This window comes from Trichoderma asperellum, chromosome 1 (genome assembly GCF_020647865.1).
Source record: "Trichoderma asperellum chromosome 1, complete sequence".
In the NCBI taxonomy this organism is placed as follows: Eukaryota; Fungi; Ascomycota; class Sordariomycetes; order Hypocreales; family Hypocreaceae; genus Trichoderma; species Trichoderma asperellum.
The window spans coordinates 3,246,508-3,262,593 of record NC_089415.1 but is presented as its reverse complement, the minus strand read 5'-3'; the positions used below and the strand labels follow the sequence as shown (position 1 = coordinate 3,262,593).

At 49.0% G+C, this 16,086-nt stretch overlaps 3 protein-coding genes across 4 annotated transcripts; 2 read left to right on the top strand and 1 right to left on the bottom strand.

Moving 5' to 3' along the window:
• Window positions 1-4: 4 nt before the first annotated feature.
• TrAFT101_001017 (uncharacterized protein) lies at window positions 5-9,731 on the bottom strand. Of its 2 annotated transcripts, XM_066126220.1 has the most exons (3): window positions 6,413-9,731; window positions 5,615-6,237; window positions 5-5,536 (listed from the first exon to the last, which is right to left on the bottom strand). In XM_066126220.1, the coding sequence occupies exons 2-3, from the start codon at window positions 6,161-6,163 to the stop codon at window positions 260-262; spliced, it is 5,826 nt and encodes a 1,941-aa protein (XP_065982318.1). In that variant the 5' UTR covers window positions 6,164-6,237; window positions 6,413-9,731; the 3' UTR covers window positions 5-259. The 2 variants fall into 2 exon arrangements, with proteins under 2 accessions (XP_065982318.1, XP_065982319.1); XM_066126219.1 differs by lacking the exon at window positions 6,413-9,731 and having other exon boundaries at window positions 5-5,635.
• On the top strand, window positions 7,680-9,531 carry TrAFT101_001016 (uncharacterized protein). The gene is made up of 8 exons (XM_024907506.2): window positions 7,680-7,845; window positions 7,900-7,949; window positions 7,999-8,043; window positions 8,106-8,256; window positions 8,320-8,400; window positions 8,463-8,635; window positions 8,690-9,004; window positions 9,074-9,531. Exons 1-8 carry the CDS (start codon window positions 7,764-7,766, stop codon window positions 9,419-9,421), a joined length of 1,245 nt encoding a protein of 414 aa, XP_024765259.2. The 5' UTR covers window positions 7,680-7,763; the 3' UTR covers window positions 9,422-9,531.
• Window positions 9,732-14,264: 4,533 nt separating the features above from the next.
• Window positions 14,265-16,082, top strand: TrAFT101_001015 (uncharacterized protein). The gene is made up of 3 exons (XM_066126218.1): window positions 14,265-14,407; window positions 14,470-14,768; window positions 15,042-16,082. The coding sequence occupies exons 2-3, from the start codon at window positions 14,644-14,646 to the stop codon at window positions 15,478-15,480; spliced, it is 564 nt and encodes a 187-aa protein (XP_065982317.1). The 5' UTR covers window positions 14,265-14,407; window positions 14,470-14,643; the 3' UTR covers window positions 15,481-16,082.
• The last annotated feature ends 4 nt before the right edge of the window (window positions 16,083-16,086 follow it).

Below are 16,086 nucleotides of genomic sequence, written 5' to 3'. Positions count from 1 at the left end.
CCGTATTTTTGATTGATCGATATAAGGCATCATTATTGAACATTTCATATATTACTTTGCAATATATCCCCAAAAGTACTCCGTATTATCACCTAATTAAACTAACCTACCCAACCTACCTACCTTTACACGAACATGATATTACATTACAACTATCAACTCTGATCCATAGATAACCAGTCAAATCGCTTTTTCTTTTCTTTTCACAATAACAAAAACAAAACAAAACAGCCTCCCCTCCCTCCATTCGTTCAAACCTTCACTTCTTCGACCCTCCCAACCCAAGTCCATCAAACTGCACGCTACCCCTCCTCAAAAACATCATTGGGCTCCCAATCCTCATCGCCGCCCCGCTATCCAGCGACGCCAGTACGCCTGGCGGTAAGCCTAGCGACGGGATGCTCGTCTCCGGCACAGCCTCCAGCCCAGGTGGATTCACCGTCGCGGCCGTCGCGGGTGTGCCTTGAATGATCTGGCCCCTTTCTAGCGTCTCCTTGTAGAAAGCTTCGAGGGCGGCGGCGTCGGAGCAGAAGGCCTCGAGCTCCTCCTTGATGGCTTCGGGCACGTAGAGGTGCGCGGTGGGGTTGGCTGAGAATTGAGGCGGCGGCGGTTGTTGGGCGTGGATCGTGCTAAGCGAGGCGGAAGAGTTGACGGGCTTGAGGGAGGGAGAGGAGTGGTGGTGATATGGAGCGTGGTGGTGATGGTAGGGATGATGGTGGTACGAGAGATGGTGCGGAGGATGGTGGTGGTGCCCACCGGCATGGTGTTGCAGCGGCGTTGGAGCGCCCATATGCATCGAAGAGCCTGCCATGATCGATTCGGAGAGGCTGAAAGAGTCAAAGGATGGCGCCCGCCCACTGCCCCTTTCCATCGGGAGGTGCGGCTGGTCGATTGGGGTGAAGTTTCTTGCGGCGGATTCTCTCTCTTTGACGGCTCGCCTGCCGTACAGGCGGTTTGCTAACACGAGAAAGTTGCCATCGTCCGTTACTTGGGCTAGCAGAACTCCCGAACGATGGATGTATTGCGTGTATCTGTAGTCTGGCCGTCCCCAAGAGTATATAATATCGACGTTGCCGGGATAATTAGAAGCTGCCTCCATGTCGAGCACGAAATCAAAGTGCCGCAAAATCGACTTTTGGTAAAAGTACTTTGTGGGCACCGTCTGCGGTCCCAGCGAATTTGGGTCATAAAATGTCTCGGGCTTTTGGTCCGGCGGCTGCACGGCAAGCTTGATGGGATATGGCCGTCGGAGGGGGTTGATTTCTGTAATGGCGCTGGCCTCGCTAATGGGGACCTCGACGAGGCGTAGACCGTATTGGCTGGCTTCACGCTCCCAAATGTCAACAGCGTCTTCTACAAGCTTCGCGGTTGCATTCATCCAGTCGATCCTAACATGGTAGCAGTTGTCTGGGTTGTGAAGACGGTCGTAGTGCAGATCAATTCGTTCAGGACGATATGATCTCTTCCTAGGATCAACATCGTATTTGATGACCTTGCTAAGAATTACCTTGGGACGACTCTTGGCTATGTGCTGTGCTGCCATCGTTGGAGTGCTGGTTAAGGACGCCGGAGAGTAGTCATCCTGCAACGACCGGCTTCTACCCGACCCTATTGACGATTCTGTCATGGGGGTAGTGGGCAAGGGGGCTTCTTTCTTCTTGCTGCTGCCAAACCAGCCAGGCTGCTGCTTCGCAAATTCAGGAGCAAATTGGTAAAAGTAGTTGCCGTCTCGGAACCGATGTCGTCTTTCGACGTGCACAAAAAGCCCTTTAGACTTTTCTTTTTCCTTCTCCTTTTCTGATACTTCCTTGTCCTTGTCTTTACCCTTGGGTTCATCTGGCACCATCAGTGCGTTGCCCAAATCCTCTGCGTCTTCACGGGTCTCAAGGTCATCGAAATTCTCCAGCAGCCACGTAGTCATATCAGAGCCGAGGAAAGAATGATAATGAAGCCGTAGATGCCAGCGACGGTTTCGTAGGGGTACGCCGCCCTGCTCCACAGGCTGCTGCATAGCTTCGGCCAAGACAGCAAAGTTCAGATTCGACTTTTCGAATCGGTCTTTCCTCGACACGAGTTGATGTTTCTTACTAATACCACCCTCGAGGCCCTCAATCAGAGGTAATGTTTCTAGCTCAGCTGCAATGACAACAGAGGGGTCTTCTGTTTTGTAGACAATATCCAAGGGACTGCGATCCAGCTGCCCACGCCCTCTAGCAGTCTGGAATCTGCGTTCAGAGGGCGGTATGTAGCGATTCTTCTGCCACAGATGAGCTAAGCGTTTGATACCCTCTATTCTAATTTCCTCGGGGTATAAGCCGTTTTGGGTCCTAGGCACCGAAGGATTATGGGCAGCCAGCGGGATGAGGACGAATCGAGCTCTCCAGAACCGCAAGCTCTCCATCATCTCGTCGTGGTGGCCCGCAGCGTATGAGTCAATCATATTCCAGTTGCGATCAGGTCTAGGAATTGACAATAGCTCTATACGTCGAGCCTCATAGTCTGTATCAAACAGCGTTCGAATGGCGGGTTTATATATCGGAGAGTATCCTTGCGGTAATCCCGACATGTCTGCCGTGGGGTTTCTGACATAGATATTGACTTCAACCTCTGTCCCGTTTACGCACGAGAGCTGGTGAATAACGTTGCCAACTGACATGAATATACTTGTGCCATCTTCAAGGACCTGGTCGCGCGAGAAGATGTCACCAAGTTTAATCATCTTCTGTCCGAACGCCTTTGCAACGGCTGGCCCGACTACCACCTGGAACCCTTGTGAAAATCGCAGGCTGATCAGTTCACTGATGAATTCCTGTCTAGATTTTGGCTCCTCGGTCAATTCATCATCTGCATTTTGGTCCACGCTATATGGATGCCTTTGATACTCGGTATCGAATTGCGCCCTGGTAGGAAAATACTCCGTTGTCAATGGGACCGCAGCGGGGCAACACAGAGCCTTCCATTTCTGTATCTTCATGTCAGATATACGAGGAAATATGTGCTGCCAACGCGAATATAGATTTACGGCCTTTATCTGACTCTTCTCTGGATTAGACGGATTCAGCAAAACCAGCCAGGGGCTGACTGCTGATGCAGGCGAAATCGTTGGAGGGGGCTCCGGTGCGACGCCAACTCCAACGCCAACACCAGCCCGAAGCTTATTCAATATCATTTTCTGGTCCTCTGGTCGAAACATGCTCTGGATCATCTCGTGATCATCTTCAAGGCTATCACTGCGAGTGCGCGATGCCGAAGGATGAGCAGAAGCTCCTGCTTTGAGATTATGTATGCCTATGTCGTGGCGGCTAGATCCGTTCTTTTTCAAGATGGGGATGCTTGGCGTTGATGACATTCTATCCATGATAGGGTCAGAAACTTCTGCTCTGAGCTTAGTGATTGAGAATGGCGACTGGCTCCTGATAGTCTGAGGAGTGGACGGTCTCATATCCGAACGTGATCGTGGAGTCAATGGTGCTACGTTTGGTTTGGTAACTGCTGCGTTGACATTTTCCGTTTTCACCTCTGCTGCTACAATCTTTGGAGCTGCTATGCCAAAACCTCGTTGCCCAAGACTGATTTGTTTTATGAATTTGGGTTGCTTTGGAGCTGAGGGGACTTTGGTAAGAGGGACTGACTGGTATGGGCCTGTCTGATATGGGGCTGAGGTAAAAGATTGCGGCTGAGAAGGAGGTGGAGGAGATGGTAGGGTGTTTATGGGTAGCGGATCTGGTAACGTCTTCTTGGGGAAAATGTTCGGCTTTTCTATCTCTGCTTGATTCATCGAGAGCTTTCTGGCAGATGGGAAATTGCTATACAGCTTCTTTTCCGGAAGTGATGTGCCTAGGACATTTAAGTCCTCCATATGGTGCCTCCGGATTTCATCAGATCTAAGACCTGCTTCTGAAGCATGATGGTTATGACGCTTATGGTGAGTCAAGATGGCTCTGGAGTCATCGAAATCTTGTAGTTGCTTCCATGATGGTCTTTCCGAAGGTCGACCAAGCCTGTCAGGGGCGAATCTTTGAAACCCATGAATATTTTCGTTTATATGATCTGAAAGGCGACTCGGTGGGTTATACCAGAGGTCGCCAATGGCCTCTTGGCGTCTCTTTGAGAAGCTACTATTCTCAAAGATGCTACTGGGATAATTAATATCCGAATGCAGGGGCGTGATTTCGATCTCATTTGTATCAAGGGCACTCCTCATTTGGAGGTCGTACATACGACATCTTATTCTGAAATCGTCATCGTCGTTTTGCTCCACTCGATTAGACACGGACAAAGCAACGCCTGCGTACGAGAGTGCTTCGTTCGAAGTACCAGTCCAGAACGAAACATGCAGCCACTGAGGCAGAACATAGCACCATTCGTCACGCCTACTTTGAGAATCAACATGTTCAACGCGGCGTATCATATCTCTGCTCTTTGATGGCGAGAACGAACCGCCGCCAGACTGAAAGCTTCCAACGACGGGAGTTTGCTGATTTGGCGTGCTTTCACGACTGTGAAAGGACCTGGATAGCGAATGATGTCGATCTTGAGATAAATCTCCCGCTAATGAGAATCGCGGATTCCGATATTTGAATAGTGGAACGGAATGTAGAGGCATTTGAGCCATGCAAATCAGATCAATTCCAATGCCATTCCCTACAAGGGCCTCTGTTGTTCTTCGTAGTGTCTCATAATCCACTTCGAAGATACCGGCGCCAGGACTAATGACAGCGACGGAGATGCCTGTCCTGGTCAAGTCCCGGTCAATGTAATCGTGAGAGAACTGGGCGCACGCGAGATTGATGGCTTCTAGGATATTGCCGTGGATGGAAAAGGAAGATTCGGCCTTGGTTCGACTGACAGGTTCATTCCCGGACGCAGTGTCCTTGGAGCCGTCTGATGGATTTGCTGTTTGGTGATGCAAAGTGATGTCTCTTCGAAAATAGTTGAGTTCTTTCTTTAACTGAAATAGGATTTTTGTCCATTCTCCACTGGCCATCTCGCTCACCACCACTCGATAAAAGTCTTTGTACGGCCGCCGATTCCCATAGGACTGGATTCCCGTATAGTAGTCCGACTGGAGCCCGCTCACGTCCAGCTCATTCGTCAGACCCGTATCATATTCGACACGCGCAAACAGCACAATGCTAACTAAGTGTTTTACTTTGAGCGTAGCCCACTTCTTAAACAGGGCTGGCAAAAATCCGTTGACAACTTTATTGAACATGATCTCGCCGGAGCTGTCAGAGTCAAAGTCCCACATTTCTTTGGACATTTGGATGAAAAGCACAAATCTGGCCGATTCGCTGCGGAATATTGGTCGCGTCTCCCGACCAAAGAAGCCAGAATGGACGCTATTCCCATTAGCAAAGACTGTAGTGACCTGAGCCTTTATGGTGCCCATGAAGAGAAGTGATTGTCCCTTGTACACCGTCCTCTGCGCAAGCTCCCCGACAGCCACCCTCCACATATCCGCTCGTGAGAGATACTGATCTTTGAAGATCATTTCAACGTGCGTAGCTTCGGTAACTGGGTGGTCGTCGTCAACCTAGGAGAGAATGCAGGTCAGCCACATGAAGTCATTCGCACGTACGTATATGTCATAGACCGGTGTGAGTGAGCGTACCGGTGTCAGCAGAACAATGGACCCCTTCTTCATCCCAAAAGTGTCTGCAATGTGCTTCACAACGTATACTTCCGCCTCAGGCTGCCGGGCCTTGACCTCCTTGGGCATATCCTTTGCGACAAAGATATACTGATGCCCCAAGTTGTTCGGATCGCAAGGACCGGCATTTTGGTATCGCAGGCTGCTATTATCGTCATGCGCCAGCTTCTTATAGCTTCCATATCCCGCCGACGATTTTGACAGGTCCGACTTCACGACAGCAATGGACATCAAGGTGCCCGGTTTGATATCGCCGCCAATCAAGTCCAAATTCAGCAGCACCTCGTCCCGCGAATATCCTTCGTTGACTGTGACAGCGCAGTAGTGCTCAGCCTTGCGCGGCTTCTCATCTTTGGCATCCTTTATAGTCGAGTGCGTAGACATGCTCCTTGGCGAGGCGAGTGATGCTTCGGATGCGCGATCCGAGTTGGTGCTCGACTGTCGAAGGTGATGGGACCAATGCGGTCCCCTCCGCGGAGCCGATGGTACTGCGCCGACATTTCGGGACATGGAGTCGACTCGGACGCAATCACGATGCGGGAATCATAGAGAGGCTGTTCTATGGGCGCATAGCTCGCGAGCAGCTGCCGAGATGCTTATCAGCTCTGCCGTTGATGCAGTCGCGCGACAATTGGAGATGGCAGATAGCGGTAGCTGAGCGAGCGGCAGAAATGGAGCTGTAGCAGCCGAGGGATTTTCACCGCCTGCTCATTCCATCCATCCAAGGTAGTACTAATGGCCTAGCAGGTAGGTACGTACCTCAGCAGTACTTGACATGCTGTCTCGGCGGTGGGGCACAAGCCAAGGCCAGCTTAGACTCGCAGTGTCTCATTGTCCAGTATTTCCCCAGATGAGCTGACTCGGATGGCAAAGTCTAGCTATATAAGCTCTGCCTTGTTTATATGGAATAATACCAATATCGATATAAATATAGCTTTAGTAGCATTTTGGTCAAGGCACGGATACCAGATTTGCGCGACTCGGAGTTTGCATTGTTACGTTTGCTTCTCAGTCCCGCCTCACTACAGATGGCTTTTATTTTCCGGCAAGCAAGCCGAATCATTGCTATGCTATGACTTGTCTAACAGGAGGTGCCGAGAAGACAAACAGTTGAGGAATTTTACGTTGGTGATAACCTTCCTAGTAGAATTTCTTCCCTTTTTGTACTTGGCGAGGGTATACAAGGTGCACATCACCTAAAACATCAAAGTTGAGTACGGACTGTCCTCGGATCACCGACGGCCGAGTCAATTCGGAGCTACAATGACCGATATCCAGCTGAGAACTCCGTCTACGCATCGCCATGATGTAAGCCCCAAAGTGTTTTGTTCCCCACCGCTCCCAGCGGCGCAATTACGAGGCTGGCCAGACAAATGGGCTTAGTAACGGTTGAAATAGAATCCTTCTTACATGCAGGCAATAAATACTACTTGTGAAGATGAGAAGTCCTGGATAAACGAAATCAGGCCATAAACGCTTTAGAGCTGACAGGAATGAAACATATCCCCGCTAGCAGCCCACCATGCAGAGTCGTAGGTTTGGCTGTTTGGCAGACACGCACCATCAGCCTGACCCTGTATCTCTTGTACGGCAATGATAATCCGATTTTGGTTCTCTAAGCCCCAGAGTACGCATTCTGTGGAAGGTTTCACGCCGATCGAAGGTAGGTTATTGTTATCCTTGATTGGGTATTTGTTTGTACTGGACGGCCCGGAAGTGGCCCGGAAGTGGCCCGAAAGCAACCCAGAATGTCTGCCGCGATTCCCAGCATGGCATTTGACACATTGAATTGTAAAACACTACTTTGCAGGTAGCGACTCGGGCCGCTTTGGTGTTAAAGCTACCCGTATCCCATCCAGCCGCGTAGTGACAAGGTGGTATTAAATAGCCCCGCCCTAGGCATATTAGAGCTCCTGAACAGAACCGTGCGTTTGCCAGCGATTGAAGCCCCTACTTGAGTTGTCGCGGCCGATTGGAAAATTTCTCATCCCCTTTTTTCAAAATAATTCGCCATAGTAGATGTCGCTTTCGTTTAATCAGAGGATACCACATCGCCACCAGTACTCCCACTCACAATAGGGGACAGATAAGCCTCCCTTACCCCGACAATATGGCGATTCGAATGAGTCGTAAACAGCGTTTACTCGCGACGATAGCCATTTCGTTTTCGTTCTTCGTGGCGGAGCTCATTGGTGTGTTTTTCGCCACGCTTCCAGATAACCAACCACTCTAACCTTGATGCAAAGCCGGATTTTATACGCATTCTCTTGCGCTGATCGCGGATGCGTTCCATTATGTACGACAAATTGACATTTGAGCTGAGATTGTTGCTGATTCGTTTGTAGCTGAGCGACTTGATTGGATTTGTAGTTGCTTTGGTTGCCGTCATAGTCCGCCCTCCCCCTCTCCCTGGATACTCAGAAGAGCACAATAGCTGATGCGTCTCTCTAAGATATCCGAGCATCCAACTCCGCCACCAAAAGACTTGACGTTTGGATGGGCACGTGCAACCCTTTTGGGTGCATTTTTTAACGGAGTATTCCTTTTGGCGCTCGGCGTCAGTATCCTCGTTCAAGCCATTGAGCGGTTTGTTAACGTGACTGGTGAGAGGCAGCATTTGAGTTGCAGAATAGTTGAATCGAGCTGACAATTCAACCAACTCGCAGTCGTCGATCAACCCAAGATCGTCCTAATCGTCGGAAGCGTTGGTTTGGGATTGAATCTGCTGGTTTTGTCCTTTCTGCACGGTAAGCTCAACCCCGAATCATTTTCGTAAATCTCCAGGAAGTCCCAACATATCCTCTTTTAGAACACGATCACGATCACGGCCACGGCCACGGTCACGGACATGACCACGGCCACGCGCATGAACACGAACACGAGCATAATAGCGACCATAGGCAAGAAACGCTGCACGAGGAGGACGCTGCCACTAGGATGAATGATGGAACAGCGCCTGAACTAGAAGCGCGATCGATATCGGTGAGACTTCTTCTTTGTCGAGCGGTAAATGCTTCATCCTAACAAGACCCAAAGGCTTCTAGCGGTCACCATGAGCATAGACATGTGTCGGTGACACCATCTCGCCCTGGTAGAGATTTGGGGATGTTTGGCGTCCTCATCCACGTAGTCGGTGATGCCATCAATAACATTGGTGTCATAGCATCAGCCCTCATCATATGGAAAGCCCATGGAGAAGCGAGATACTATGCCGATCCTGCAATTGGCGTCTTCATCTCTATCATGATTTTTTTGACCGCTTGGCCATTGACGAGGAACAGCGGCCGCATTCTGCTGCAAGTTGCCCCCAACGAGATAAGTCTCGACGATGTAAAGCACGATATCGAAATGGTAGGTGCAAACACCTTTCTCAGCTCCTGTTGCAGTGAAGATGAAAGCTGACGATGAACACTGCCGCAGATTCCTGGTATTGAGTCTGTCCATGAACTTCACATCTGGCGACTAGACCAGCGCAAGTCTATCGCGTCTGCACACGTCGTTGTCGACGGTAGAACCGTCAAAAGTTTCACAGACAAGGCCAAGGTAATCATGGAATGTCTTCACGCGTATGGCATCCACTCAGCAACGCTGCAGCCAGAGGTTCAGGACGCCCATGGCGAGCCAGAGACCCTGAGCACATCGGTATCTGTGGGCTCAGATACTGGAGCGCCGACGCAGAGACGCCCAAATAACGATTCCAAGTGTCAGATTCTGTGTGGAAGCCAGTGTGGCGGAATGAGGTGCTGCACTCCGATACACATGTCCTAATCTGGCGGCATTACCGGCTTTGAGAGAATAATATGCTGTGTATGAAAAGAGCTAGGTATTAGCCTCATCTTGGCTTGAGAATAGTAAATTGAGAGAAGTTGAGAGAGAGAATAGTCGTCATTGCACACATCTCGCTGTATCAAGTGTCTCGGTAAATCCGCACAAGAATGAAGAATTCTCGTAAGCACCTGTCAGAAAATTTGACAGCGCATCCAGATATAGCGACCATAGCATCCATGGTTGTCGTGCGCGCTTAACAGGATTGTTATTGTAGGACAAGATTCACAAACAAGTTGACAGATTTTGCTGAGCGCGCATTGTCAGGTGGAGAAGAATGAAATTGAAACTGGGTTGGCGGTATTTCTAATCTAATAATGCCTGTGCTCCGGAAGGGGGTAGGCTGAGGCCATCAAGGTTCTCGCCATGCTCCCCGCTCTGTTCCGGCCCCAGCCAACCAACACCGCCGATAGGGCATACGCACACAAGTACTACTAATAATAAGTCTTGCGCCTAGATCGCGTGTTGGCAAGTGAAAATAAAGGGCGGGGCTCTTCAAATGCACCGCCTGCGGGATCTGCTGTAAAGATCAAGTCCAACTGAGTTGGGGCTAGAAGATGAGATGAAGAACGAAAGCAAAACAGCAGCACCCCGTATTTCCACCAGATCGTGTGAGCCTGGGCGGCCGAAATAACGTACTCACGAAGAAGATATCACTGAATTTGAAGCGCGGAACTTTCCAAGGCTATTGGGATCTTGCAGATAACGAGCAGATCCTATTAACGCCATTTCGATGCCCTATTAAAGAAGATTATATTCTTAGTAGCACTACTCATTACCAAGTGAACCCTGTCTCTTATTATGAAACATGAGCAGCTTTACCAATGGATTCAGACAACCGCCATCACACTAGTGAAACTGCATATTCACTCATTTACTGTGAACTTCATAAGCGAATGAGACAGCTAATGTAGCAGATCTCCGTCAAACCATGTTATTAAACCTGGAGTCTAAACGGTTTCCTTTTTACGGCGGTACTTTTGAGATGCTATCTGCCTTATCATTCATTCTGCTACAGTGTCAAGAGGTATGATCCTGTTTAGTTTGGCTCATTTCGAGTCTGCCTCCGATGATATGGTTTTGTGTCGGGTAGATTTGGAAGCCATGGTTTTGTCTTTGCTGTATTCCACCAGCAGATTGGGCAGGATATCAGCGAGGCCTTGTATACATGTGTGAGGTCATCATTCTGCATGGCGATGTCGCAATCTTTCATAGCTACGTTCATGCAGTAATCGCGCTTCTCTATTTTTCGTAACCTCTTTGCGAGTTTATGGGATATATGATTTCAAGTAATTGTGAAATTCCTGGTCAATGCCATGACCTTCTTCCTCCTGAAAAATCCCTTCAAGGAGAGCGAGATCTGGAACAAGTTTGTAGTATATGTTCTGGCGGGTCTATTTGGTAGTTCGAGATGTATATCCGCTCAGGCGGTGGCGTGTGACGACTATAGAGTTATCTTGCTGTTGGTGTTGGATATAAATGTGTCGCCGATAACACATCGCGAATCATCCAAGATGATGGCAGTTGCAGTTGGTACTCTAAGAGGCTAATTTTGTCAATCACTGTAAACGCTCTTGCGCGCTGCTGTTACCATTTGCAAAGTAGTTTTCCGGGTAAGGGGCCTCCCTTGCAAAATCTCCATCATGTTGAAGATATAGTATTTATAGGTGCCATAGATACATGTAAATAAGACGCACACACGATAATGGGTGACATCACTGAGCGTATAACTACCAACATGAGCCAAATCCCCGAAATCGTTGACTATCTGGATTTGAACGCATCAGATGATAATGGCTCTTGTTTACAGGTATCATGGTTATCTACCTAGATCAAAATCGCCTCCATTAATAAAGTAGATCTGGAAAGCAGTCCCTTTAGGTACATACTTTTGCTTAAATGCTGCTACATTATGAAAACTATAAGCTTTCATATAATACGGTAAAGCAACTAACAAAAATAATGCAAACACACATCAGAATTGTTAACATTATTACTTCTGCGCATATGGCTATTGTATTCGGACCAACAACACCGCCCTGCGGTAAAATTCGGAATGACTGATGTCTGCCTCAGTCCGGCGCAGTCGTACTTCTTGTCCCAGTTGGTGTCCCAGTTGGTGATTAATACTTGCTAGATAGGGTATCATCGCCTTGCGCAGTAGGTTTATGCTATGAAGCTTGCTGGCTATCTAGCCTCCTTTTGCGTATGTATGGAATATATTTCCCACTACAACATCATCTCTTCTAGCTACTAGAGAGAACTCGATCTCTACCCCGCAAATATCAAGATAGAATATGGCCGCCATACACCCAGCAATCTTTGCAGAAGGTTTTCAGGAAGCTTCTTGCATAGCTTTCATTTCCATTGACGAAATCTGTATTGTCGGCGCTGGTTTGATTCAGTTGGTAAGCATATTGCCATTTTTGGCTATCATATAGATATTTCTTGCTACTACTACTTAGCTGTTATGTCACTGCCTTGGTCCCGGTACAGAGGCGTGGAAGAAGGATTCGTCTGACGAACAATCAAGACGAATAACAAACCGAGGAAAGGGCAAAGCCACAGTGGTAGCAGAAAATTGATAACTGTTCAAGTACATTCCGCACGGGTGAAGACGATCAAATCTACTAATTATACGAGTTTCTAAAAAAGCACACGTGCTGTGGCGGATGGCAACTTAGTGAAATGTCAGCTTCAACGATCAGCTTTGGATAAAGTTGAGTTTAAGCTGCTGCTGGTTGACGAAGCTCATATAGATAAGGCAAAGCACCAATAAGAACCAGATTCTAACATCCAATACTTATAACTCTTTTCTAGACAAGTTTGGTCTGTCAAGATGACCTTGGCTTGCCTAGCCGTTCATCGTACGCTTACTCTTTTTATGCATCTGATATCATTCAGCTGGGGCATGCCATCTCATATGTGGAGGCTGAAAGAAGTTATCGGTGAGACTGGAAGATAATTAACTAATGGTAAAGATGTGAAAGCTTTTAGATGTTTCTAGATCTAGTAGACGCAGCATCTTCTTTCAAACAAGGAGAAATTTATAATAACGAGACTTATAGTAAATAAGATGACATCTTAAGCATGATATAGACTAGCACTCCTTATATTACAATATATACATTTTGGTACTGTCTGTCGTAAGTATCGCTACTTTGCCTACTATGCTTATTTCTTGCCGCCATCTATGATATCATTACATCGGCTACGTATTTTTGCTACGTTCTGCGGCACCACTCCCTTATTTCAGATTTAAATCTTTCTCGGTGAACAAGAGTAAGCAGACGGTAATTCCGCTCAACTGGTGGAGCAGTTGAAGCTATTAAGTAAGAGGAAAATAGAAACTCGAATGTATGTAGTGGCAACTGCCATTCAGGGATAGTGCTTGGATCTAATAATAAGAGACGCCTGGCATAAGGCTCGGAAGATTTGATCTCGGCTAGAGGTTCAAGCCACTGCCAAGGCACGACGGCGAATTGTTCTAGAAGAATACCCTATTAGCAGAGTGGCAATAAACTTTGGAACTCTCATTGGATGAGATCGATGTCAATGAGTCGTGGCGTCGGCATCTAGTGGGACTGGGCACTTTCACTGTGGATATTCCCTTGCTCGTTGAGAAATGGATTGGCAGCGGAGCGGGCAGCACCAAAGAGTATCACTTTTGACAAACATTCCTTCCGCTTTGGCCGGAAAGCTCCGGAAATGATGAGTCGCATAGAGACGGATGATCCCATGCCTAAGGCTGTGTGAGATGCTAGCCGAATGTAACACATTGTAGGGCACAGAGGCTGGGCAGACAACGCACACCATGCAGACGTGAACATCTTGTCTATCAATGTTTACTCTTCTTGTCTGGATCCTTGTCCATGTTTGCATCTCAATTGGTGTACTTTGTTTGGACAAAACAAGGTACAGTAAGCACGGATAAGGCGTCAACCTCGATGACTAGAACGGGTCTTTGCAGCAGCAGCTGCCAGCTCTTACTTGAGCACCACAAATATAATCATTTTTCGCCTCTTGGCAGCAGGGACGGAAATGGAATTCTGAAGCCCTATGCCGTGTCCATATGCCACCGGCGGCAGACCAGTGGGCCCGTGAATCTGGGTCGCCTGGCGATATTTCCAAAGCTTCGCGACTCAGGCAGTTCACGAGCCTGACAACAACTACTAAGGAGCTAAACTACAGGAAAGTCCCGCCGCCACTGCTCTCATAACGATACTGGTGGGAGATCCTAATAATAGGGTGCTGAGCTGAGCCTCGTGCTTTCCGGCGCCATCTAGCTCCAGCACGGCCCTTGCCACATAGAGAAATCCCTTTCGGAGATCTGGGAAATCGGATTGTCGAGGATATACTAGTGCCATAGTAATATCCCTCATCGGCGTTTATCACATACAGCACACAGAACCTACAATACAGGAGCACTTCTCCGGAAACTCGACTCCGCTCTTGGCACATCGTTGCTTCGCGGCCCTCTGGGTCCACCCACATCAGCATTGTATACCTCGCCTGTTGAACTACCGAGCCGAGGGCCATTGTCATTCCGTGGAGCACAGTTATTGTACCTAGGAGCGATAACGCTGCGAGACTGCTTGATGCACGGCTGCCGCAAGAAGAAAGAATCCTAATAGAATGCGGGCGTAGCTGCATAATGATTATGTATGTGTATGCGCGACCACATCATATTGTCCCGCCCGCCGTGTCTTCACATATAGACATGGCATTCGGCACTCCGCACCAGGTTGGTAATTACTAGTCAGTGCTGGACACTCTAATTATGGGCCGTGCCTCTCGCTAAAGCAGGCGACAGTCAGATTTTTTTTTTCACTTGCTAGGCCTCCTGGTCTCCTAGTTACCTGCAGCATGCTGTACGACATGCCCGGCCATCTGCAATGTGATGTCGGGCCGGTACTTGGACAGAGACCAGTTAGAGCAGCCTAGGACACCGACAGGTGATGCAACGCATTCGAGTGGCTAACGGCGCCTAGGCGATCTTCGGACCATCGTACTAGCAGTTCTAGCGGCCGGCTCGAAGCAGATGACTGAGTAATTGTACATCCATCCAAGTCCATGAGAGAAAGGAGGTGAAAAAGACGGTCTGTCGCTCGGGGCGGCCGAGTAATGAATGGCCTGGACGCCTGGACGGCGGATGAGGCGCGTGAATGCTACTTCCACGAGCCTTGGAGGGCAGAGAGAAGTCCGTAAGCCCATTGGGTATCGCGAGCCTGTTGGCCCCGTTGATGCCTGGGTCCTCTAATTCGCCCTTCTGTCGGGAGTCTGATAAAGCGTACGTGCTGCTTTCCTGGCCCCCCTGTCGAGTTTTGACGTGTTGGGAGCTGCAGAAGCAGAGACAGAAGCAGAGAGAGACACACAGAGATAGACGCGATGATGATGATGTCAAAGGCCAGGCGATCTCGCAGCGCTGCAGCAGCCAGGAGGAGTCATCTCCGCAGCGATGCTGCACATCCGTTGGGCATGATGCAACCTGCGTATGGCGAGCTGTTCATGCAGAGTTTAGAGGAGCATCGACACGATGGGTACTAACAAGAGTACGGAATAGTGGCAAACCTTTTTCCTTCTTCCTTTATTTCTTATTTTTCTCTTTTGCCGCTGCCGCGAAAAAAAAAAGGTCGAGCGAGACCCATCGAGGACCCTGGATTTTCATCGTCGAGAGCTCTGGCCCTCACGAGATCAGCACTGCTGTGGATATGGGCCCGAACAAGACGATGCGCCGTGGCAGGCCTGGTCATTCGGTCGAGGAACCATCTTATAGCGCGCATCAAGCCAGGCGGGGGTGGATAATAATAGTTAGTGCCTACTTGCCTGTGGCAGACTTCGCAAATGTCAATGCAAAAGAGCAAAAGCATAGACTAATAGAACTACATACTACTGCTGTGCACCATAGTATAAGCGGACGGCAAGCAGATGCAAGAAAGGGATGGTGGAGGGGGCCGAAAAGCGCCGCCAACGTCCAAGCCAGCCAGCCGCCGACTCCATAATAAACTTGCGCTTGCCGGCTTGCCTGCATTCACCGCATTTTCGTAGCTTGTGTTTCATAACTGCTCAACAAGACCGGAGCAAGGCCCTTCCTTGCGAGGTGGCATGTGAGCATCGCATCCCTCGCGCTGACGCCGCCAGAGTGACTCTGCGTGCCAAACAGTGTGAGTGGGCTGGGGAATGATGGGCTGAGACGGTGTTTCTACCGCAGCTTGGGCGATGGGAAGTCGATGGCATCATTGGGCAGACGGGGAGGCAGCAGCAGAGATGAAGAGTCGGCGTTGTATAGAATTTCAAGTGTCTCAAGCTGGTTTGATTGGATGGATGGCGGCTGATGTGCGAATGGGGGCTGGAACAGTGACGTTGATGCTTCGTTCTTTTCTTGCTTGCTTTGTTATGGGCGACTCTGCTGGATTAGTAACGATAGACGGGGCCAGGGCAAGCAAGCTGTGCTTGATGAGTGCAAGTAATCTCGGGCTGGTCTGGTACCTGACGGGCTGAGGGCCGAGTTTCATGCCGAGAAACAAGCATTTGCATGAACTAAGCTGGACTGGGCTTTGCAATACTATGACCTCACTACATATACATATATACTGTATTACAGCCTG